A 24,169-nucleotide genomic window follows, 5' to 3' on the forward strand; every position below is an offset into this window, starting at 1 on the left:
TTTATTGCTGAATATCGTGATATATATATATTTTGTATCGTGATATAAAATATTTTATATCGTGATATATATTTTTCCCCGTATCGCCCAGCACTAGTCACTAGATTAGTGAATATAGACCACAATGCATTGCGATTGAACAATTTTGAAAAAATCAGAACACAGTGGAGTCATAAATAAACGTCATGAAATGTTCGTTTTTATTTGATTTTCACTTTGTGAAATCAGTGACGTCACATCCGGTGTTTAGAAAACCAAAGATAAGTAGTGAGCATCGTGTCCGAATTACCTTTAAAATCCGTAACTCTACATAGTCCTGCACTATTTAGTAGTTATGGATGATTGGGGGGGAGCGGCGATTCAGACACAACCAATGTTTCTATTGTAACGAAGGGTTTTTATTAGAGACGGGAATTGATTAAACAAATTAACTAATTAATCACAAACTTGGGAAAAATTAATCACGAAAAATGGTAATTAGCTTTTTTTGTTACAGTGTTTGCCGACCACTTATTATCTGCAAATAATCCCAATATAAAGTCACACTAAACTGTACATTTAGAACATTTACTTTAAATTAAAGCTGTCAATCAATTTAAAAATAATCAGATTAGTCTAGAGTCTGATGTAACTTTTCATTGAAAGGATTACATTTCAATAAAGTTTTTGCTCACTTTCTTTTCCACCAATGACCAAACAGAGGCTTCCTCGCAGCAGCCACTCTCACCAATCAGGAGGGAGCTCGTTGGAAGGCCACACCCCTACCTGCACGGTAGGCCACACAAAATAGGGCTGCACAAATCCGTCAACGTTGGACATGGAGCCCAGTAGGCTCCGCCCACTTTTATTAAGGCTAATAATTGGCCAGTTGATAACTGGAATAACTTGAACTACAGAAAAAATATCATGAAAAGACGAGGATGATCAGAAATAAAGGTATCAGAGCAAGAATGGTTCTTCTGACAAACAGAATGGAGGCGGGCACTTCCTGTTTGGGGGGAGGGGCTACAGTTCTTATATACAGTCATGGATATGTATGTATAAAATAGAGGGTGTCATGTGATCTGTTTGTGTTTAGAGCTAAACCCACCGCTTACCTCAGCTGAATGTAACATCATCAAACCCAAAGCAGCTCCAGTTCTCCGTGTGGATGTTCTGTAACCACGGCGGCGTGAAGGACTTCTAACGTCTGTCTGTAAACCACCTCGTGGTTTTATGATGAACTGATCTGGCTCCAGCTTGTTTTTAAGTCAGCTTCAAAGAGGAAGCGTGACCTCTTAGTGCCAAACCGTGACAGGTGACCACGGAACCGTCAGTTTGTGTTGGCGGATTTAGATCCAGATTGTGATCTGATAGTGACGCTAACAAACCCAAACCTTTTGTACAAGTGTTGAATAGACTGAACCAACTAGTCTAATGCTTGTTATGGAGGATTATTTTAACTTTTGCACATGTTTAGGATTAAATGTTAAATAGTAAAATAAAAAATGAGATTTTTGTCAATTTGCTCGATTTTGCTTGTGAATCAGCTGCGCCTCTAGTGGTTACTTGGTGAACTGACGTTTTTGAAGCTTAACTTCCTGTTTCCTGTCAGGGAACGGCTTTCACCTGTTCCCACAGGTGGTCTGGCTGAGAGTTTGACGCCGGATGCCCTTCCTGACACATTACTGAATTCTTATCCGGGCTGGGGACCAGCACAGGACCTTGGTTCGTTTTTTTCCCTCAACTAATGCTGTCTTAATCTTTGCTATCTTGATCTCTCATGCTGATCTGATTTCTAAAAGGGGTCAAATTTGTGCATAATTAATTAGGGGGCGTGTTTCTTGGATTGGCAGGTGGGTGGAGCAAACGGCGACTGTCTCTTGTCCCGCCCACCTGCTCGTTGTTGAGGAAGCTCCAGTTTTTATGTCCACAGAAGTTCTGACTTCAGTCCCTGTTTAGAATCCGAGATTATGAATATGAGATTATGTATCTTAATTCCTCAGATGTGACTATATTTGTTGAATCTTTATTTATTCCTTTTCACGACGTTTTTGGCTCTTTTTTCTTGGTGGAATCGATCGGCTGGTTGATCCTCTGATGTCCTCCCAGCGTGGAGAAAGTGGCTGCTGGCTCTTTCCGGAGACCTCAGACTATCCGCTGATCAGCAGAAGGAGGGAACGTGATAGTGACAGGTGCACGCCGCTAAAATAGGAGTGGAGCGCGGAGAGGGGGGCAGAAGTGAGGGTGGGAGGGGGTAAGAAAAGAGAAAAGGAGACAGCAGAGACGTTGAAACAGTCCAAGAAGGAAAGAGACTTTTCTGTTCAAATCTGAGTTTCTATAAAACTTCAGCCGACCTCAACATGTGAACTTTATTAGCAACAAACAACTCAGGGCTCTGCTCATTACAAACAGGTCAAACAAGGAACAATTCAGCGTTTAACTTGGTCCTTGTTGTGAACTCAAGAGGTCTGAAAAGCTTCAGTAAATACATTTGAAGTAATAAAATATTTTGAATGAAATAAAAGGATCTGAGTGTCATTTTTGTGACACAAATGAAATAGAAGTCTGTTTGAATCAAAATCGACTTGTATTTGTCTACAGGTGAGGTTTGAATAAACAAAACAAAAATGAAAAGATGCTGAAGAAATATTAAACTGAAAGAGTGTAAAGATTTTATTGTCTAAATCACACGTGTCAAAGTCAAGGCCCGGGGGCCGGATCCGGCCCTCAGGGTAATTCTATCCGGCCCTCCAGATCATTTTATTTTATTGTTATTAATATCCCGATGTTATCTTGGGCTCATTTTTAACTTGTTTAATTTTGACAAAATATATTTTTATGGAGAGTAAAATATTGAAAGTTATTTAAGGTTTAAGTTGATTTATTCTGGAATAACATTCCTGATTTTTATTATTCATAATTATGTTAAAAAGTTACAGATTTAAAGTTTTAAAAACTGGTATTATGTTAGCTTTTTGGACTATTTTGGCATTTATTAAGGTTTTTTTGGCTATTTTGGAATTTAGCTAATATTTCAGCTACATGCTAGCTGTTTTTGGCTAACCCAGGTTTATTTTTTTATTTCGTTTTTAGGCTTTAATATTTTAGCTGGCTGTCAGCTTCAGCGTTTTTAGCTATTAGCTTCAATGATAGCATCGCTAGCAGCCAAATTCAGCTCACAGCATTCACACTAGTGTTATTGCATGTATTGCTATATATCTGGTTCAGTTTATGTTAAATAGTTACAGTTTAAAAGTTTTAAAAATGTAGTTCTAGGGTGACCTAAGATGTGTTTTGGATGTTGAACCCTGTGTGATTGAGTTTGACATCCCTGATCTAAAACAACATATTTAAAAGTTATTCTGGAATTGTGTTCATCTCAGTGAAGATTGAATCCGTTCTTCAGAAGCATCACCGCCAATAAGTAGTTTTTTATTTTAATTCTCAAAACATAAACAAGGTTTAGTATAAATAAACATAAATAAGGACGACTTCCAAAGTGTTTCCAGTTCTTTCCATGACCCCATATTCTTTGCATTTTTTTATTTTATTAAACATTAAATTAGTGTTTTAAAGAACCTGCAGAGTTTAGGGCTTTTGATTGGTTTTAGATCAGTCCTTCAGCCTCTCTTTAAACTCAGATGTTCATCCATTTGCAGGTTTTTTCAGCTTCATTACAGTCGGTTTTTCTATATTTGATAAAACTTGTTTTCCGAGAGGCTGTACTGCAGCGAAGGAAGTCATCAACCCTGTGATGCAGATATTGGAGGTTCAGCGAGTCGAGAGCGGAGGTGTCTGCAGGTTTGGGTCTTCAGCAGTGTGATGTCAGAGATGCTGATTCTGCTCCTGCTCGGTGTCTCCCTGTTCAACCAGGGAATCCCTTTTCTCCTCCGCCCACGCGCTCCGGGATCTGCTGTTCCTGACTCTTTTCACCGAAAACAGATCAATGCCGGCGGGCGGCTGGCATCAGCACACTCCGACCGGAGCACGGGGTAGAAATCCAAACAGAGCGGAGCTGGTTTCCCTCTGAATGGAGGCTTCTGCTGGAGTTTTTATTCAATCAAAACAAGAATCCTGCAAATGCAAAAAAAAAAAAAAAAGGATTTTTGAAAAGTTGATCTTTTCAAATGATTGTAAGATTAAAAATAGCTTTGTATTCTTTTTCTTTCTATCTGGATATTGTTGCTTACAATAGCAGTTTGCAGTTAGGAAAAGGATACTTTAAAATATGGGCGGGCCACAGGCTCCCTGTTCTGAGCTCTTAGCAACGGCGAGGGGAAGAGGGGGTGGGATTACTCCACACCTACAATCCCACCATCAACTCAGAACATTTCTATTGAACCACTGGTTTGGTTGGGGGTTTGAGAGTGTAAGAGAGCTCTCAGTGATGGGTGATGGGAAGTGGGGGCGGGGTTGGTCCTTACTAGTGGTGGTCCAAACCTCACAGGTGGATTTTTAATGAACTCTTGCCTCTCTGCAGAAAATATGTCCTAGAAAATGACAATTTAAAAATAAAAAATGTTCTCTAAAAGCATCATCATAATTAAAAGACGGCTTGGAAATAGATCAAAAAGAGCTTTTCCTCATTTTTTCTGTTCCAGCAAATACATTCTGATTTGTTCATTTAGAACATGGATCTACAACCTTCATTTAGAACATGGATCTACAACCATCATTTAGAACATGGATCTACAACCATTATTTAGAACATGGATCTACAACCTTCATTTAGAACATGGATCTACAACCTTCATTTAGAACATGGATCTACAACCTTCATTTAGAACATGGATCTACAACCTTCAACACCTAAAGAACCATTTGGGTTATGTTCTCACTGACAATTTCCCAACAGGAAACTAAGTCACTGATTTGATTTTATATTAATGTTACTATTATGATAACTAGAAACAAACCTTTTTTTGGCAAACTAAAATGAATCTTTATTTTTTTTCAGAATTTGAAATAGTTTATAATTTTTGTCAGTTTTCACAAGACTTCCTTTCAACATAAAAGACATCCTGTGTCACATGGGATCATTTTTAATTTTCAGACAAAAATCAACAAATCTAAAGAAGTAATTCAGAGTTAATTCAGTGGCATTTTTAACAAACACTTAAAATACTTGAATTTGTTTAGAAATAGAAAATGTGGCTCTCAAAAAGCTTCTGATACGTGATGTCCTTCAACTGTTTGTAAATGAGTTGCATCAACTCATGTTTGATTTTTTTTTTCTTTACTTTACTACTTTTTACTATTTACAGTAATACCTTTATAAAATATTTTAGTTTTCTTTAACCGGAGAGCCACAGTGGAGAGATAAAAGAGCTACTCGTGGCTCCGGAGCCACCAGCCTCCTGGTGTAGAAGAGGCTGGCTGTGCTTCCTGAGTGTTTGAGCCTCCGTCTCCGTCATTAGTGACCCCGACACGTCCACTTCCAGAGGCTGAAATCTCCGGCGCTTTGCACGCCGCTCTCACAGAGCGCTTGTTTGTCTGCGGGACTGATCCAATTGTCTCCTCCTTTGACCCTGACGTAGCGCAGATGCTTCAGCTGCTGTAACCTCACACCAGCACACTGACGATGGTTTAACGGCGAGCCCGGAGGTCAGCGGCTCAGAGGATGGACCCAACCTCTCCCAACGTCTCCTCCTGACGATCTTAGTTTGAGATAGACCGTCAGCTTTTACACACTTTCATTTTCTTTTACTACAAGTGTGTGACTTCTGAAAACGTAACTAATGTTCGGTTATTGGAGGAAAATCGTTTTTTTTGTTGGAGTTGTGGAAGTTTCATTTCTCAGAGTTCTTTTTGGTTGAAATGATACTTCAGGTTTAAACCTGTGACGTTAGTTTTAGGTGTTTCTGTCCGTCGTGGCTGAACGCCGTTCCTCCTTTCCACAGTTGATGGGGGGGTGGGGGACGTGGCGCTCCACTTTCTGAAGAGCAGATCAGGGAACACGAGGACAGAGCAGACATTTCTAGGCTGAGGGCAGAAAGATGATCGCACTGCCAAAGAAAGGCAGAGCGACGGGGGGGGGGACTTGGCCAAAGACGAACTAGAAGTCTATAGAGGTTGGGGGTGGGGGGTATTATGGAGCTGCTTTACTTTATGCTCTCATGCAGGTGAAGCAGCAGTCTGTCTGAGGAGACGGGACAGCTGAGAATGCTATGGGGGGTCCAGTGGGGGGGTCCATGGAGCAGCAGGTTGTTCTTCTGGACACCTGGTTGGTGACTGAGTCAGCTGCAGGACGCTTGAAGCTCTGCAAGTTTTGACGTTACAGTCAGAGATGATGAGATTTCATTTTTAGGATTTTATCCTCATTGGGAAACACTTTAATCTGAACAGATTTAAACCAAATTCACACAGAAACTTCAGTCGTTCAACTTTGAAAGAGATCGTTACTCTTAAGCATGTTTGGAATAATGAGTCTGTTGATCCGTGGACATAAATTATGTTATATTTCTCCAAATAAATTTGTTCTTGTAACATTTAATGTTTTAGAAGACTTTTATTTTGAAAGAGTAGCGAAAGTTTAATTTGATATTTGGATTTAGAGACGCTCAGACCTGTTTTGAAACCGGCGTCCCGACATGTTTGACGTCCACTGTCAGATGAGTTCAAGTTTTCTCACGTTTGACGTGACGCTGCTGCAGCTTTGGCAGGAATCAGGAGGATACTGTGAGGAAAATGTATGAAGATTTCTTCTGTTCAAAAGCACAACTGTGGGAGTATCATGATGTGGAGCTGAGCCGTGTGTTAACTAACTGTGTGCAAGAATCATAAAGAACACATTAAAAATTTACAGCTGGAAAATGTTTTCTGTTGTTAAAAGAGCAAAAACCAGCAATCATTCACACACAAACATAATTTTTAACACACACAAACAAACACACAAACACACAAACACACACACATCCTGAATAAAGAGACAGAAAACCTTTTGATTTGAGAAATCCACAGCAAAAAAAAAAGAAATTCTGTATCGGTTAAAAATTACAAATGTTTTACCCATTTTTCCCACCATCCATCCATCCATCCGTCCTTCCTTCCTTGCTTCCTTCTTTCTTTCCTCAATCATTCCTTTCTTCCTTCCTTCCTTTCTCCCTACATCCCATCCATCCATCCTTTCTTCCTTCTTCCCCTCCTTCTTTCCCTCCCTCCTTCCTTCCTTCCTTTTTTCCGTCCTTCCTTCCTTCTTTTCCTCAATCATTCCTTCCTTCCTTTCTTTCCTCCTTCCTACCCTCCTTTCTTCCTTCCTTCTTTCCCTCCTTCCTTGCTTCCTTTCTTTCCTCCTTCCTACCTTCCTTTCTTCCTTCTTTCCTTCCATCCTTCCTTCGTTTCATCCTTCCTTCCTTCCTTCTTTCCATCCATCCTTTCTTCCTTCCTTCTTACCTTCCTTCCTTTCTCCCTACTTCCCATCCATCCATCCTTTCTTCCTTCTTCCCCTCCTTCTTTCCCTCCCTCCTTCCTTCCTTCCTTTTTTCCGTCCTTCCTTCCTTCGTTTCCTCAATCATTCCTTCCTTCCTTCCTTTCTTTCCTCCTTCCTTCCTTTCTCCCTACTTCCCATCCATCCATCCTTCTTTCTATCCATCCTTCTTTCCTTCCTTCCTTCCTAACTCATGACTGTTTCCTGTCTCCAGGATGACCTGGTTTGTCTCCAGTGCTCCGCCTCGGTCCAGAAGGAAACCATTAAACTATGTTTGTCCTGTGAAGGCTTCGGGGACCGTCTCTGCTTCCTGGAAACCACGTCCAACGCTCAGGTAGAACTTCCTGTCCTTTTTGGATTCCTCCTCACCCTTTGATCTTCTTCACATTCTTCTCCTCTTCTATCGGTGATCTGCAGAGCGTTCCGCCAGATCTAGCAATATGTTCCTTCATCCTGGTGCAGTCGCTGTCGGTGCGAGCTCTGCAGGAGATGCTGGCCAACACCGTGGAGATGACGGAGGTGAGTCAGACGCTCTCAGAGATCCGAGGAGATCAGAGGAGATCAGAGGAGATCAGAGGAGCGCCTCCAGACGCTTCAACTTGTTAATGTGTCTTCAGACACTCAAATTACTCCCTTTTAATCCCAGAAGGAATATAAATTTTTAATTTTATTCTTTTCATTTCTGTTTGTGGGATTTATTTTTCTTTCACTCAACCAAGACTTTCATTTTATAGCAGCAAATCAAAATTTCCCTCATTTCTTCAGTTAAGAGAAAGAGAGAAGTTCATTCCAAAGCTGTGAGCAGATCACTGGTTCTCCTTTGTGAAGGTAAACGCTCAGAGATCTGTCTTAGTTTCTTCTGCTTTCACGGCACACATCAGCAGGTCTGCAGTGTTTGTGTCTGCATCCTGACGGCCTGCTGCCCACAGCTGCGAATCGTCATCCTTCTCTCAGTATCTCCACACAAATATTCAGATTTATGTCCAAAAGTTTGCAGAAAAAACAGAAAAAGTGATCACTTTCTGCTTCAGTCAGTTAGAAGCCAAATACTAAGGTCTGGAAGATAGATTTAATCCAATAAAATGTCATTCTTAAATTTAAACTGATTGCAAAGTTAGAAAACACATTTTATTCATTTTTTAATTCCATGTTTTTCAATTGAACTATTTTCTTTGAGATTAAAGTCTGGATCGTTCTTGTTAGAATTTCTTGAGAGCTCAGAATCATGTTTGAGCTGAGAGGTCCAAACTGAAACTGCGGAGCTTCAGAACCCACCTCATCTTTAGGAAGAGTTTCTGAATGTCTGAAGGTCCTACGTTCTTTTAAATGGGTTTTATGTCAACCCTTAATGGGATCTAAAAGTCTTCCCGAGTGCGTCTGTAGACGTCTGGTTTGGGAGAAAAACGGGACTCAAGACGACGTCAGCGATCTACGAAGCCTTTAAAGATCAGATCTGTTGCTTTCAGTCAACGGGTCTCCAACTGATAGGCTTGACTCTTCTTTGCTCTTTTTTAACCTTTCTGACCTCCCCCTTTGTTGTTTTCTGCCAAGCAGGCAGTGGATTTGGACAAATGGGTACGTCCACCAGCGTGTTTTCTGTTTGATGTTTGTCCCAACTGAAGCCGGCTCTGTTTCTGTTCCTGTTGTGATCCGGGAGTCCGGCCGGATCAGAATGTTGTGTATCGTGTTCCCATCATCTGTCACTAACTCTGGGGTTAAAGGGCACGATCCCCTGACCGTCGGTCCCTCAGACCTCAGCGTCATGGTGTCTTTTGCTAGATCAGTCATAGTGAGCGTTTTGGTGCATTTCATCCGACCCTCCAGCTCCGTGTTTTGGTTGAATGCATCATTCGTCTGATCACCCCGTGACCATCGTAAATGTGTGACTCTGCTCAGCGTTCGTTCATCCAGAACCAATGACTGTATATGAGAACTGGACCGAGTTAGTATGTCGCCACCTATAGAAAATGTATTACTTCCAGCTCCGACCAAATCATTTTAGTCATCATTTATTCACAGTACTGACAGGGTGGAGCCAGACGTCGTCAGTTAGCAGTGATTGGTTCAAGTTGGTCTCAACCTTTCCATGGCAACCACTCTCCCCAATCAGGAGTGAGCTTGTTGGAAGACCACACCCCTATCACCTAAAAGAAGGCTACATGAACCTGTCAAAGGTTTTGAATATTTGACATAAGAGCCGGCAGGCTCCGCCTACTTTCATTGAGGCATCTGTTTAGTCAGTTTATAACTTGAATAGCTTGAACAACAGAAAAAAAGGTAATGGAAAAGAATGAAAGTTCAAAAAAATGCATCAGAGCAAGAATAGTTATTCTGACCAACAAAATGACTGTTTATTTCTCTAGAGGTCAGTGGGATTTTGGCTTCTTGGAGCCAGCAGGGACTTCCTGTTTGGAATGACAGGGAGGAGCCACTCAATCCAGTTCTCATAAACAGTCAGCGTTCAGAATCAAAGATGGAAATAGAGACCCCCTCCCAACCCCCCCACACACTTGTTAATGAGGAGCCCCCCAGCCTAACCCCACACACAGCGAGTGGGATCATGGGTTTTTCTTTAAACTGAGTTTCTTTTCTTTCATCTTTTCTTGGTTTTGTGCATTTAAGGCAACATTCTGTGTTGTTTTACCATCTATTTCAACAAACATTTTTGTGCTGCGATTCTGTGCCCCCCCAGAATGAGATTGCTTGTAAAATAAATCTTAATTCACATAAAACAGACTAACGTTTGAGCTCTTCAGTATGTTTGAAAGTTCACCACAATGACAACAAACCTTAAAAAAAAGGCAAATGGCCGAATAAGAATTCTTTCCTCACTCCTACGGCGTCTCCGTATCTCTACATTTAACACTACAGATGTAGAGTTACAGAAGAACGGAGGCTATGAGTGAATTCCTTCCCTACTCACTATAATGTGCGTTTACCATTTTCTAGTGCTGTCCGAATCTAAAATTCCAAAATCCAGTGCTCTGGAAAAATTCCCAGAAGTCTTTGCAAAAACCCAGTGTGCATCAATGCTCACTACATTAGCAAATATAGACCACAATGCATTGCCTTTGAACAATGTAAAAGTGTTTAAATGTAATTTTTTAATAAACTGTCCACATTTTCATCCTCAGAACACAGTGGAATCACAAAAAGACGTAGAATGTTCGCATTGATTAGATTTTCAGTTGTGAAATCGGTGACGTCATATCCGGCGTTTAGGAAGAAGAATCCTGTTGTCCAATTTGCTTTTAAAATCCAAGGCACTATATAGTTTTTTTGGCAGTTAGGGATTAGGGTGGGAATTTGGTCATAGCTGGAGTATCTTCAAATTAAGGCGACACTTTCCCTTGATGATGTCATCAATAGTCGCCAGTCATCTACGTTAGCACGTAGCTGCCAGTGCTCGGAAAGTACATAACATCATTTTTATAACTTTAAAAAGTCATTACCTATAATTAACTGTAAAGTTCTGTGTTTCAGAGCAGACCTGTGTGAAGGAATGAGTTTCTCCTCCGCAGTGCGGCGAGGATCACCCTCCCGGCGGAGGGATTCGCACTGAAAAGTCGCTACGGGTTAAAACTATTCTGGACACCCCTCCCCCTACAAACGCCCCAACAATCGGAGGGGTGGGGCAAGAATTCGGATTTGGTCAATGACTCCACCCTAAAACCGTCACCATAGTAACTACGCAGATTTGTGTCAAGTCATGAAAGTTACTATGTGTTGTATGTTGTGTTGTTTGTGTTTTTTTAATCCCTCTTCACACTTCAAGGTTTGTGTTTTGGTGATCTCAGTTTAAGGACAAAGATTAGAAAATAAAATCCACTCCTGAAAACCTTTAACGGTTTTCTGTGCCGTCCTCACAAAGACTTTTAACTTAATTGATATGCGGCTGAAAACAAACTGAACACCTTCATGTTAAATTCAATGGTAAGGATGAGGAACGCATCAACGGTGGTCGCTAAGGAAAAGGGGAAAATTTACTTTGAGGTAGAGACGTCAAACTTACAGAACACTTTAATCAGACCAAGTCATAAACAAAATGGTATGGTTGCTCTGGACCATCACCCTCATGAAGGTTACTATTCTACAGTAAGTTATTTCACGTGTTATAAATCAGCAGTTCTGCTGTGATGATAAATTCTGAGTGAATTTAAATAAAAAGGTTTTTGCTGATCGCTTCTTTTAGATGTTCAGCGTTCATGAATCCAGATGAGCTCCATCACCAGAAAAACTGTGGGAGTTGTGTCAGTTTTCCACTGTGCTGAGCAGCTTTCTCATCATTTCTTTTACCCCGCGCAGTCGTCTCAAGGTGGAGGCCATCGCACTTTACTGTACGGACACGCCATCCTTCTGAGGCACCACCACTCAGGCATGGTGAGGCGGTGAACCCGCAGCGTCTGATGTCCCACTGTGAATGTTCTGATCTGACTGAGCCGGTAAACTGCTCCTTCTCAGTACCTGAGCTGTTTGACCACATCTCGGTCCCTCACCGACAAGCTGGCGTTTGATGTGGGCCTGCAAGAAGACTCCACAGGTAAATCTGGGCTCTTTATCTTAGGCATGGTGCAGAGGTAGAGCGGTCGACCTCTGATCTTAAGGTTCAGTTCCGGTCCTGCCCGACCATCTGTTGAATTGTCCTTGGGCAATGCTGAACTCCACGTTGCTCCTGGTGGTTATAGGTTGGCGAATGTGAATGACTGTGAAGCAATTTGGGCACTCGAGGAAGGCAGAAAGGTGCTATATAAGGGTATGTTATCAATGACATCCAACATGGATGGATGGATGGATGGATGGATAGACGGATGGATGGACAGACGGATAGATGGACAGATGGATGGATGGATGGACGGACGGATGGACATTTAAAACATAGTTTTTGGTATAAAAGTTTTGTTTTGTTTGCAAGAAGAAAAAACTACTTTTGAATTGGAAACTGATTTGAAAGAGTTTGATTTAAAAGAACTTTATTTTGTCCCTAAAAGATAATTTCATTGTACCTGAATAGATAAATTGACTATAAAGAAATCATTTATTTGTCAAGGTAAAGTAGAGTAAACGAGAAACATGACTGAATTAGATTCAGATATATAAGAAGAAGTGACTTAAAAAGACAAAAATACAGGAGAATAACACACCATTAATATATTGAGTAACTAATATAATACATTCAGCACCAACGGAAAAACCTAATTAATAAAGAAGAAAATCAAAGTTTGCTGGTTTTCCCTGAAAGTGACTCAAACAAAAGAATTCTTTGAGTGTTAGAGAAGCAGCTGACTGCAGAGATTCACCAGAACAGTTTACAGCTTCATTTAAATCATTTTTTATGCTCTTCCATCTTCACAGAGAGACATAAGGTCCCATTTTTCATCCCTAAAATCCCTTTCATGACAAACAGCTTAAACAAACTGAATCATAAGAAAGTAAATTGTTTTTTTTAGAGAACAGGAAAGAAAAGATGAACTTATTCTGATCGTGTAGCTAATCCATCAAGTATGATGAAGAAGAGGGGATTCTTCATCCCTTTTTCTGACTGTAGGATTCATAGGTGAGAAAGGTGGAGAAACCGATGAACCAGCGATCTTCCTGCATAAAGGGAGTAGAAAAGGAGAAGCTGGACGTCCACATCAAAAATGAATCCAGTGAAAGGATGAGTGTGGAGAGATCAAACGACTGTTTGATGTTCTGCAGGTGAGGCCTGTTGGTGGACCATCCATCCCGCCTCCAAGCAGAGATCAGAAGGTGAAAAGGTCAGGGTGGGAGACGACCTCATCCTGGTCAGCGTGTCGTCTGAGAGATACCTGGTGAGGCTCTTTCGGCTCTGCCCTGCTGCTGGTAGAACCTCCGTCACACTGATCCTGTCCTCCTCAGCATCTGTCCTACGCCAGCGGAGACCTGATGGTGGACGCCTCCTTCATGCAGACTTTGTGGAGCATTAACCCCATCAGTTCTGGATGTGAACTGGCTGAAGGTGATAACTTTTATGGCACCGACTAAATAACTTTTATCTCCAGAAACAGGTCGGAGAGGGAGGGATTTATCTGGAGTTTTAGGGAAATGTGACGACTGAGCTCACCTATCAGTTAGTCATAGCAGTTTGGTGTGAAACAGGAAAACATGGTTAGAATGTCGCTCTGAAATTAGTATTTTTTTTCTGCATAAGCTCTTTTCTTTTGCATTTTTCGGTGAACGGTCAAACCAAAAAAAAACAATTCACTGGCAGAAACCAGGTTACTATTGTAGAAGTAACTAGAAAAGCTGCATTACCTGTGATAATGTTAGTGTAGTTGAAAGTAGTCGCTGAAGATGTTGAAGCTTTTAGCTGGAAATATTGATGCAATTTACTTTAATTGCTGAAGGGATTATCTGAAAATGCAAAAGCTACAGTATTTGCAAGATGTTAAATTTGCTGAAAGACTGGAAATTTTGTTAAAGAACTACAAAAGAGTGCTGAAGTTTATCTGAAAAATTCTGAAAAAATTGTTGTGCAAATGCTTAAAAATCCTGAATACATTTAATACAATACAATAAATTTAGCAAAAATATTTAGTACGTGGCTTAAATATGAGCTAAACTCCAAATTAGTCCAAAAAACCTTAGAAGATGCCAAATTAGCCAAAAAAGTTAGCTCGTTGCTTAAATACTAGCTAAACTCCAAAATAGCCTAAAATTCCTCAGTAAAGCAAATTAGCCAAAGACGTTAGCATGTTGCTAAAATGGAAGCTAAAGTCTAAATTAGCCTAGACAAACATCATTAGAAAATAAATTAGCCAAACACATTAACTAGTTGCTAAACTCCAAATCAGCATAAAAAAATGAATAGATGCTAAATTAGCCAAAAAACCAGAACATTGCTTTAAGTCCCCCATGATAACTTTTTATTTTATTAAAAAAACTTTCCCAGTAGTGTTTTAATTATGATTAAGAAGTTTTTAACCAAAATCCCCAAACCTAAATATCTTAAAAAGCCATTTTTAATGTTCAGCTGAAACCTCAGCCTGCAAAATATCCTCTGAGGGGGAGTGGCTTTTGGAGCTGATCGGAGCTGCTCCTTTCTGGGCACACATACACGCCCCTCCCCGTCTGATTATGGTGGTTCTGTGTCTCACCAGCGTAAATCATCACAGCTGCTACAACAGTTTTGTTTTGAGCTGGATTTCAGCTCGGATGAGGAAGTAAAAAAGCTTCGTGGACCGAACTTTCACTGATTTACAATCCTTTAAACTGCGGTCAAATGAGCCGCCGTTCGCATTTCCGTGGTCACATCAAGAAGCTCCGTGGAGTCTGGTGGAGATTTTCCAGCGTTCTCAGTCCTGCTACCGTAAGTATTGGATGAAACTCACACCAAAAATCCAGTGATGCTGATTTGACCACAGAAATGTGAACGGCGGCTCATTTGACTGCAGTCAATGTGAAGATACCATCTTCTCTTCTCCAGAACCTGAACTAGACACTAGGAACAGATGAGGGTTTAGTGCATGTGCAGCAGAGCTGTTGATGAAAGAAGATCATTCATTCAAACAGAGTCTGTCCAAGACAGTTTGACAGATATTTAAAAGGAGAAATACTGTTGAAACTAAATGATTTATTATTATATTTGCTCTCTTTCAGAAGAAAAATGACACACATATGTGTTAAAAACTCAAAAACAGGATTTTCATCGGAGGGGGACTTTAAATACTATTCCTCAGTAAAATAAATTAGTCAAAAATGTTAGCATGTTGTTAAAATATTAGCTAAGCTGAAAATGTTTTGAAAATTACTGTAAAAGATGAAAACATAGCCTATGAATATATTTAAAGGCTTGTTGATAATCTACTTAAAATTTTGAAATTTGAAGACCTTCTCATTAATTTCCTATGGGGCATATTTTGCTCAATATTTCAGAAACTATCAAGTATATGAATATTAAAAATGCAAGCAGTAATGTTCTGAACAAGCTGAAAGTTTTGATATCTGCTGAAATCGCAGACAGTGAGTTTTTATGTGCTGGAAAACATACAGAAAGGAGCAGGAGAATCCCTATAGTGTGAATGCTTACTAAATATTCACACTATTACGTCCTGTTCATGAAACAGCCATCAGTGTGCAGAAATCTACAGAAAACATCTTTCTCTCAGGTTATCTGACCGGAGGTCACGTCCTCCGTCTTTTTCACGGTCACATGGACGAGTGTCTGGCTATCCCGACTCCAGAGGAAGGGGAAGAAAAACGCAGGTAAAAAAAACAAAAAACCTCAATGCTGCTTTATCTTCTGGTCCGACACTAAACACTGAGGACCTCTCCTCCTGACTATTGCAGGATGGCCAACTATGAGGGCGGTGCCGTGTGCAGTCAGGCTCGATCTCTGTGGAGGCTGGAGCCGCTCCGGATCAGGTGATCACGCTCAGTCTGTTCTGATGAGGAATGTTTTATGCTGTTTTTAATATCTAATTCAAGTTTTTCCTTCAGTTTCAACTTGTGTAGAAGTGATAGCGCTTCTGGTTCATCACTGTAAAACTTTACTCAAATCAGTGATGATGAATTCAGGTTTGGTGAGGATTCATTATTTACTGTAATGACAAGTAAACCCGGATACATAAGGAGACACTTGCTGTGTTTCCATCACACTTATGTGCAAAACTTTATCGAAATTTTACAGAATTGAAAAACAAAATATCTCAATTACACTGTTTCCATTAAATCCTAATTATGTGAATAAACACAAACCAACTCACACGATAAGATTAACACGAACAATACTTTCATAGTCAATGGATACGCAGCTCATGAGCTTTAAAATTACATAAAAAATATTCCTGGGGGATATTTTGTATTTTAATTCACCATTATTCCATGATTTTCTGTGATTAATTGTAAATAATTCCATTCCTGGCTGCAAAATTAAATAAAGAAATTAATATAAGTAATTTGTTAGTTATAAACACAACACAGTCAGATAAACAGAAACTTTGCACATTTTAAAAGCTGTTGGATTTTTATTGACTTAGATTTCATTTTCTTGTAACTTTGTGAAACCCAGGGGATCATATTTGACCACAATTATTTATTAACTTTTAAAATGTTTTCTCATTGCTTACATTTTTATTTATTTACTTGTTTGTTTATTTTATTTTTTTTCCTTTTATTTTTAACTCATAGGCTGTTGTTATGAGCTGCTACCCCCCAAAAAAACAAAAAAACAGTAAAATTCATTTTAAAAGCCCAAAAGGAATTATTCTTGGGTTCCAAATAAAACAAAAAAAGGAAAAAAGAAAATATTTTCTTTTTTAAAATCGAATTTTGACAGGATAATCTTCGCATGAATAAATACTAAGTACTTTAATCTTTAGCTAAAAATGTAAAACTTAACTTAAGTGTATTTATGTAATACTGTATTCATTTTGACTAGTTTCACAAACTTAAACATTTAAGGAAAATGTGTCTGTATTTTTAAAAACTGTGAAATTATTGAAATTACTTTGCCCAAATATTCTATTTAGAAAAAAATTAAAAAAATAATTTCATGAAGTATTTTAACCAAATAATTAAAGGTGTAAGATTTCAGAATATCTGTTTTGTTTTTACCGGAAACGGTCGCTCCACGCGGGTTTTAGCGCGTGCAGCCTAATGAAACAAGCTTCTGCGTTCTGATTGGATGTTCTGTTCCTCCTCCCGCCTTTCAAGATCAAACGTTACTCTGATTGGATGTCATCATCATCCGGTCGTTTTAATTTGCCAACGAAAGTGTCGATGTCTTTTACTTTATTTTTTTTATCTAGAGCGGTAGCTTTGAATTATCGTTAATTTTTTTTACCATATCGTTTTCGTAGACTTTGAGGAGCATTTTCAAAAGGCAGTGAGTGAAAAACTTTTTAATTTTGTTTTAAAATTATTTGTTTTTCGATGTCAAATGTAGCCTAGCTTGTTGTTAGCATGGCTAACTTTTTGGCTAGCGTTTTGCATTTTTATTTCAGAGATTGTTCTGATGACATTTAGACAATATCTTGTCTTTAAACCATTTTACACATCAAAATAAAACAGAAATGAATACATTGTAACAATTAGTCCCCTCTTTTGGAACTGTAATATTACAAAAAAAGGTTTTGGAAAGAGTGCACACGTTTTATAAATTACAATATTGATTCAAAATGTCATGAAATTTGAACATGTCATACTTGGCCCACAAGAAAAAAATTAAACTTAATGGATACTTAATCAATTTACTATATTTGGTAAGTTTCTTATTCACGAATCCAAATTTTCAACATCACAACTTTTTACCCTGTATTAATTAAAAACAGAAGGATTTTATTTACTTACAATTTTATAGAAGAATAAACAAAAAATCCATAAATATTTATGAAAGTTGTCTTTGAACAGTTTTAATTTATTTTAATATTTGTTTTGTAAAGTATTTATTGTTCTACTTCTCCTGCATACTTTCTTCTAAATGTTTTGGACAATACATTCCAACAAAGTACCAAAATAAATAAATAGATGAAATCAGGGAACAAAATGCAGTTTTTGCCTTTCTCATACTCTGCTGCCCTTGAGCAAGTTTTTCTTCTTTGCTCCAGGGGAACTGCTCAGGGGTTGGACTGAACATCCGACTGTGAATATGAGCAGAGCGTCTTTGTATAGTAACAGGTAAAAAAGTGTTTTTGTTTTATCCTTTGGCTGTCTGCAGCTGGAGCGGGAGCCACATGAAGTGGGGACAGTCTTTCCGCATTCGCCACATCACCACAGGTCGGTACCTGTGTCTGGACGAGGAAAAAGGCCTGATGGTGGTTGATCCAGAGAAGGCCAACACCAAACTGTCAGCATTCTGCTTCCGGGTTTCAAAGGTCAGAGTTCGTGCCGACCGCCCCTGGGGATTTCTCTGTTTTTCATTTTTTTGTTAAATTTTGATACAAACATGTTAATAATTCCAATACAATCTATATGATACAAACTTATAAATTATAATAGTAACAACAAAAGCAACAACAGCAGTAAAATAATTACAATAAACATGGAAAAAACAACATGCTTAAAGAGGAGCTGGAGCAGCTTTTTAAAGCATGACCCTTACAAAAAATCTACAATTGTAATGCAAAAGATAATAACACTATGATAATTGTGTGAATGTTTCAATTTAAGCAAGATGTGTGAATTTTTTTTTCTCCACAAAATTCATGCAATTTTTGTACATTTTGAAACCTATGCAATTTAACTAGTATTTTAGCAACATGCTAACTTTTTGCGGCTAACTTGGCGTTAACTGAGGTTTTTAGGGATAATTCTGACTTAAGCTAATATTTTAACAACCTGCTAGCCTTTTTTTTCCAATATGACTTTTAATTACGGTTTTTAAGGCTAATTCTGAGTTAAGATTGTATTTTAGCTACACGTTAGCTTTCCTGTGCTAATTTGGCATCTACTGAGGTTTTTCGGGCTAATTCTGAGTTAAGCTAGTATTTTAGCAACGTTTTAGCTTTTTAAGCTAATTTGACAAGTACTATTTTAACAATTTAACACAACTTCAATAATTTATGCAGTTTATGCTGCAGATTTCTTTAGCTATTGCAGTAAATTTCTTCAGCATACAGTTTAAGGATCTTCAGCAACCACATTCAGATCATAAAAGTAACAATAACATTTTTTCATATAAATATATGACTAGGCATGTTTACTATTATTAATTATCTGCATACATGGTTGTGTTCCTTCACTCTGACCTCTATTCTCTTTGTCTGTCTTTGTCTGCGAGCAGGAGAAGGTGGAAGTAGCTCAGAAGCGTGACGTGGAGGGGATGGGCATCCCGGAGATAAAGTATGGAGAGTCCATGTGCTTTGTTCAGCACGTGTCGACGGGCCTGTGGCTTACGTACGCCGCTCTGGATGCTAAAGCTGCTCGTTTAGGAATGATGAAGAGGCGGGTGAGAGGCTTTGAAACCAAAAATCCAGATCTGAACATAAGAGCTGGGAAACAGGCTAAAAGATAAAACACTGAGAGGACCTAACCTTTAACACTTACAGGCTGATTGTGTGAAGATTTAGAGTAAAATTTAAAATCAAGCTAGCAAGCGTTGCAGGTATAAATCAGACCCGCCCCCCACGATAGGTTGCCAGATTTGCCAAAGAAAGACAAGATCTTGACTAAAAGAAAACAAGGACAGGGCATGAAATGCACTGAAACAGCTTCAGCATTAGCAAGGCAAGTGCAGCCAAGTGGGGATATAAGCTCCGCCTCCCCACTGCTGTTTTCAGAAGTTCACTGGAGCAGCACTAAAAAATTCAACCCAATCAGGCACACCTTAAAACTTCTCGACCTCAATGTTTCTCTGGAAAGAAACAGTTTCTTAAGTTCATGGAACCAAAACAGTCAATGGTTAGAAGATTCAGCACAAAGGGTTTCCCATGAAGACACTTCAGTGTGATTTAGACGCTTGGTGAATTCTTCTTCATGTTTCATTTACATTTAAGGATAGTTACTGTTGTCAGAGTTTAAATAAATTCCTTTGAAAGTATAATTAAAAAAAACTCTGTGATAGCTGTTCCTGCCCCAAAAAAGAGCAGCTGAGGCTGATCTTCTCTGGAGCCAGACCTGAAACGCTGCAACAGAAATGTACTCTTCACACGAGAAACCGCTGTTTCCAGGTCATTCTGCATCAAGAGGGTCACATGGACGACGCCCTCACCGTGTCCCGCTCCCAAACTGAAGAGTCTCAAGCTGCTCGAATGATCTACAGCACGACGGGCCTTTTTCGGCAGTTCATCAAGTCAGTCAATCATTCTTTGAAATGTTGGAGAAAACCAAACAGCCTCTCTTTCAGAGATTCACTCTGAGTTTCCTTGTGCTCCTGCAGGGGGTTGGACTCTCTGAGCGGGAAGAACAAGTCCCCGGGAACCGTGTCTCTTCCTCTGGCGGGGGTCATCCTCTCCCTGCAGGATCTCATCTTCTACTTTCGGCCCCCCGAGGAGGAGCTGGAGCACGAGGAGAAGCAGACCAAGCTGCGCTCGCTCCGCAACCGGCAGAACCTCTTCCAGGAGGAGGTGAGGAGGAGTTCTCTTCCAGCTGCTCCCACTCGCTGATCACTCCTTCCGCAGGAACACAGCTTTGATGTTACGTCTAAAAAAAGACGGCGGATCGATGCTTCAGTCCAGGCAGAGACTGGAAACACACAGGAACCGACGCCATCCATGAGGAATGTTTATAGCAGCAACAGGAAACAGGAAGTTTGATTTGAATTCTCTACCTTAACTGTTCATACTTCTACCAAACAAAAGTCTTCAATCAAACTCTATTTCTGCCTAATTTTTCATTTTTTTTAAGTTCATTTGCTCATTTTTTTAGGCCAAACTGAAGACAAAGATGTGATTCTGCTGTCGACACTCTTGAACACTCTCCTCTATGTTGAAAGATCTGTGTTGTCCTCCTGGAGACTCTCAATATTCGAGCTGTTTTTAGTCTCCTCATTACTTTTTAATCCACCAGCTTGTATAAAAAGAACGAGACGTAATCACTCCAAAGACAGTACAGTCTGTCTGCATTAGGCTTTAAAACAACTTTGAGGGAGTTTCCTGTCAACTTTTAGAAGCAATTTTGGAGGTAAACTAAAAGTGAAAATTAAATGACTGAATAGATTTAGGCTAGAAATCAAATCTTAAAGCCTTTTATATCCAAATGAATATTTTTTTAAAGGAATTTAAAGATCCACTCTGATCATTTTTTAAATTATTTTAAAATTGTTCCCAGTCGTCTTTGAATTATGATTAATTATGATGATGCCATTTTTAACCAAAATCAACAAATGTTGTTTTCTGGATCATAGTTTCTGCAGGAGTTCTTTAGATATTCACCTCTGAGTTGTGGGCGGGACCGATGGCGAGAGCTCAGAGCTTGTGGCCCACCCAGGGTATTTTCTACGTCACAAATGTGATTTTTTTTAAACAACATTTTTTCAGCTGCTCCTGATTCACAATAATTTGAATAAAGAAACACTCAAAAATGCAATTTAGAGATTAATTTTCTTTATATATGTTCTCTATCATGAGAAAAATGCTACAAGAACATGTTAAAAATATAATGGTTGAGTGGTTGATGCAGATAAAATTTGATGAAAAGTAGAACAAATGGAAAAGAACAAGAAATAGCTTCAAGTTTAAATTGAGTGAAAAAAGTAAAAAAAAATCAACAAAATGAACAATATTAAAAAATTTAGAACTTGTTTCCTGGGCTTTTCATACTTAAGCACTTTTTAAATTTGACCCAGCAAACTTTGTTTTCATTAAAATCTTACAGGAAGAAGCCACAAACTTATTTTATATTTATTTTTTAATTATTTATTCAATATTGCTCACCGCTCTGAACTGATCAGAAAAAGCAGAAAACACAAACTGAGTGATGGTGCTTCTGGTTTTTGTGTGGTCTTCTACCTGAACATCTCTGCTGTTTTACAGATCATTTTCATCTCGTTTACTCATTATTTTAGCAGAAAAAGCATTTAGTGTGATTTAAAGACTTTTCCCCAGTTTTTTCAGTTTGAATTGAATCTGAAATCTACAGTTCTCGTCCTCCTCAGGGGATGATCACCATCGTTCTGGAGTGCATCGACCGTCTCAACGTCTACAACACTGCTGCCCACTTCTCTGAGTTTGCAGGCGAGGAGGCGGCAGAGTCCTGGAAGGAGATCGTCAACCTCCTCTACGAGCTGCTCGGTACGGCCGTGACCCTGAACTCTCGCCACGTTCTGATGTTCCTGTTCTAACCCTCGACTCCGTCATTCAGCGTCTCTGATCCGAGGAAACCGCTCCAACTGCGCTCTGTTCTGTGATAACCTGGACTGGCTGGTCAGCAAGCTGGACCGTCTGGAGGCCTCCTCAGGTGTCTGCTCTCTCTTTTGTCTCAGATGTATCTCTGGGTTGTTTGTTTTAAGGGTTTCATAAGTTGAAGGTTTCATGTCGATTTTGTCGTATTTATCGATGCTCAGAGTGACAGACGTTGGGATTCAGTCGTTTTCTGCTTCTAGGAATTCTGGAGGTGCTGTACTGCGTCCTCATCGAGAGTCCAGAGGTTCTGAACATCATCCAAGAGAACCACATCAAGTCCATCATCTCTCTGTTGGACAAGCATGGGCGGAACCACAAGGTGGGTCTGCAGCAGAAATCCGCTCAGCTGGGTCTGAGTCCAGAAGAACGCCAAACCTTTTTAGCCTCTAAGTTGCATTCAAGTTTCTCAGCATGATAGAAATGCTCAGAAAAATCACGAGATTCACAAAAACATTTCGTTTTAAAAGCTGTTGGTATCCAGATATAGAAGGTGCACTGCTGCCCTCTACTGGAGTACAGAGTCGAGCAAAATCTTTCCTTTTCTGAAGTCTTTCCTACAGCAGCACTCTGTAAAATAGTTCTGAGTTCTCTTTAATTTGGTTAAACCAAACTATCTTTTAAAGACTCTAGCTGTTTGGTAGTGTAATCAAACTGCACAAACACAGAACAAACAATTGAAATCCTCAGCTGTTTGTTCAACTTTAAGCACAGATGGAAAAAGGGTTTCAATAAGAACTTTTGACTTTTCTAAGTTTGGAATATTTAGAAGAGTTTTGACAGATTTATATGTTTATAGATTCAAAGGTTCTTTGTATCGTGTTTTTATCATTTGGTCCAGTTGAGTCTTTTTTGAAGCCCTTAAAGAGAATAAATGAAATTCTTTTTTAATAAGCACATTTGAAAATAAAGAATTAATTAGTTTTCTCAGCGTGTTGAATTCATTCTTTTTACTCTTCAAATGAAAGTCAACTGGACTAAATGATAAAAATGATCATGAGTTAAAAACATTTTTTGTTAGATAACAAACAGTTAAAATGAAAGACATTGGTGTAAATGAATAAATTCAATCATTGAATATAAAATCCTTCCATCCAACCAGCTTCTTAATTCCTTTTGGGGTCACTGGGTGGCTGGAGCCTATCCCTGCTAGAGTCTAGCAAAGGTTCGATTTACCATAGATACTAATTAGAACATATCAGCACAAAGAGTTCATCATAACTGTCTGTGTTGGATGGAAGAACATTTGGGATAAGTTTTGATAAATGTTTGGAATGTCTGTAAAAAAACAAAATCTTTTCAACATTAAATAATCTTCTTTAAGCAGGTCGTGCAAATAGAACACGACATCGAATACAACAGATGAAAGTTCTGGCATGAGCCCGTCAATAATCAGCTGTGACCCGTCTGAAATGTAGAAGTGGGACATCAGCCTCATGCTGGCTCTCAATGAGAGATCATGTGACCTGTCCCGAGTGCCTGTCGCGACCTGATCTGTCCCGGAAACTAAGGGTGTGTGTTGGCAAGAGTCTGTCGATACGATACGCATCACGATACACTTTTCGCGATACATATCGCGATATATCCCAAGACTGCACAGCAGGGGTGGGCAAACTACGGGCCGGAGGCCATGTGCGGCCCGTTAAACTATTCCTCACGTATCTCACTGAAGGACATCAACCAACTGCTGCAATCAGCACTAAAAAGAGAACAAAAGTCCTAGTTAGAAATAAAACTCCAAAATGTTCTGTTTTTACAGTATATATATTAGTTTTTAGGGCTGTCAGATTTGTCACGTTAAAAACGCATTAATCTGACATGTGCTTGACGCCGACAGTTTTTATGACGCATTAATCGCGGACTTTCTCATACGTGCTTTTCCATACCGCGCGCGCGGGCGTCACGCCCTCCAACTCACCGGCTGTTCTCACTAGATCACGGGCGGGTCTCCAAACACCGAGCTGTG

The 24,169-nt window shown here is 39.4% G+C and overlaps 1 protein-coding gene across 7 annotated transcripts in view; it reads left to right on the forward strand.

Annotated features, from left to right (window-relative positions):
- Window positions 1-24,169, forward strand: part of ryr1b (ryanodine receptor 1b (skeletal)) — a 105,466-nt gene that overhangs the window by 14,025 nt on the left and 67,272 nt on the right. For 4 of the 7 annotated variants that reach the window (XM_036214666.1, XM_036214667.1, XM_036214668.1 and 1 more), the window contains 16 exons: window positions 7,623-7,742; window positions 7,826-7,927; window positions 8,963-8,983; window positions 11,714-11,788; window positions 11,870-11,948; window positions 13,106-13,218; window positions 13,286-13,385; window positions 15,535-15,631; window positions 15,716-15,790; window positions 18,084-18,240; window positions 19,149-19,313; window positions 20,035-20,156; window positions 20,244-20,430; window positions 21,960-22,095; window positions 22,166-22,261; window positions 22,407-22,525. In XM_036214666.1, coding sequence (XP_036070559.1) covers window positions 7,623-7,742; window positions 7,826-7,927; window positions 8,963-8,983; window positions 11,714-11,788; window positions 11,870-11,948; window positions 13,106-13,218; window positions 13,286-13,385; window positions 15,535-15,631; window positions 15,716-15,790; window positions 18,084-18,240; window positions 19,149-19,313; window positions 20,035-20,156; window positions 20,244-20,430; window positions 21,960-22,095; window positions 22,166-22,261; window positions 22,407-22,525 — 1,764 coding nt within the window. The remainder of the gene's footprint in view (window positions 1-7,622; window positions 7,743-7,825; window positions 7,928-8,962; window positions 8,984-11,713; window positions 11,789-11,869; window positions 11,949-13,105; window positions 13,219-13,285; window positions 13,386-15,534; window positions 15,632-15,715; window positions 15,791-18,083; window positions 18,241-19,148; window positions 19,314-20,034; window positions 20,157-20,243; window positions 20,431-21,959; window positions 22,096-22,165; window positions 22,262-22,406; window positions 22,526-24,169) is intronic. The other 3 variants (XM_024277596.2, XM_036214669.1, XM_036214670.1) reach the window with 1 other exon arrangement.

This window comes from Oryzias melastigma, linkage group LG13 (genome assembly GCF_002922805.2).
Source record: "Oryzias melastigma strain HK-1 linkage group LG13, ASM292280v2, whole genome shotgun sequence".
NCBI lineage: Eukaryota > Metazoa > Chordata > Actinopteri > Beloniformes > Adrianichthyidae > Oryzias > Oryzias melastigma.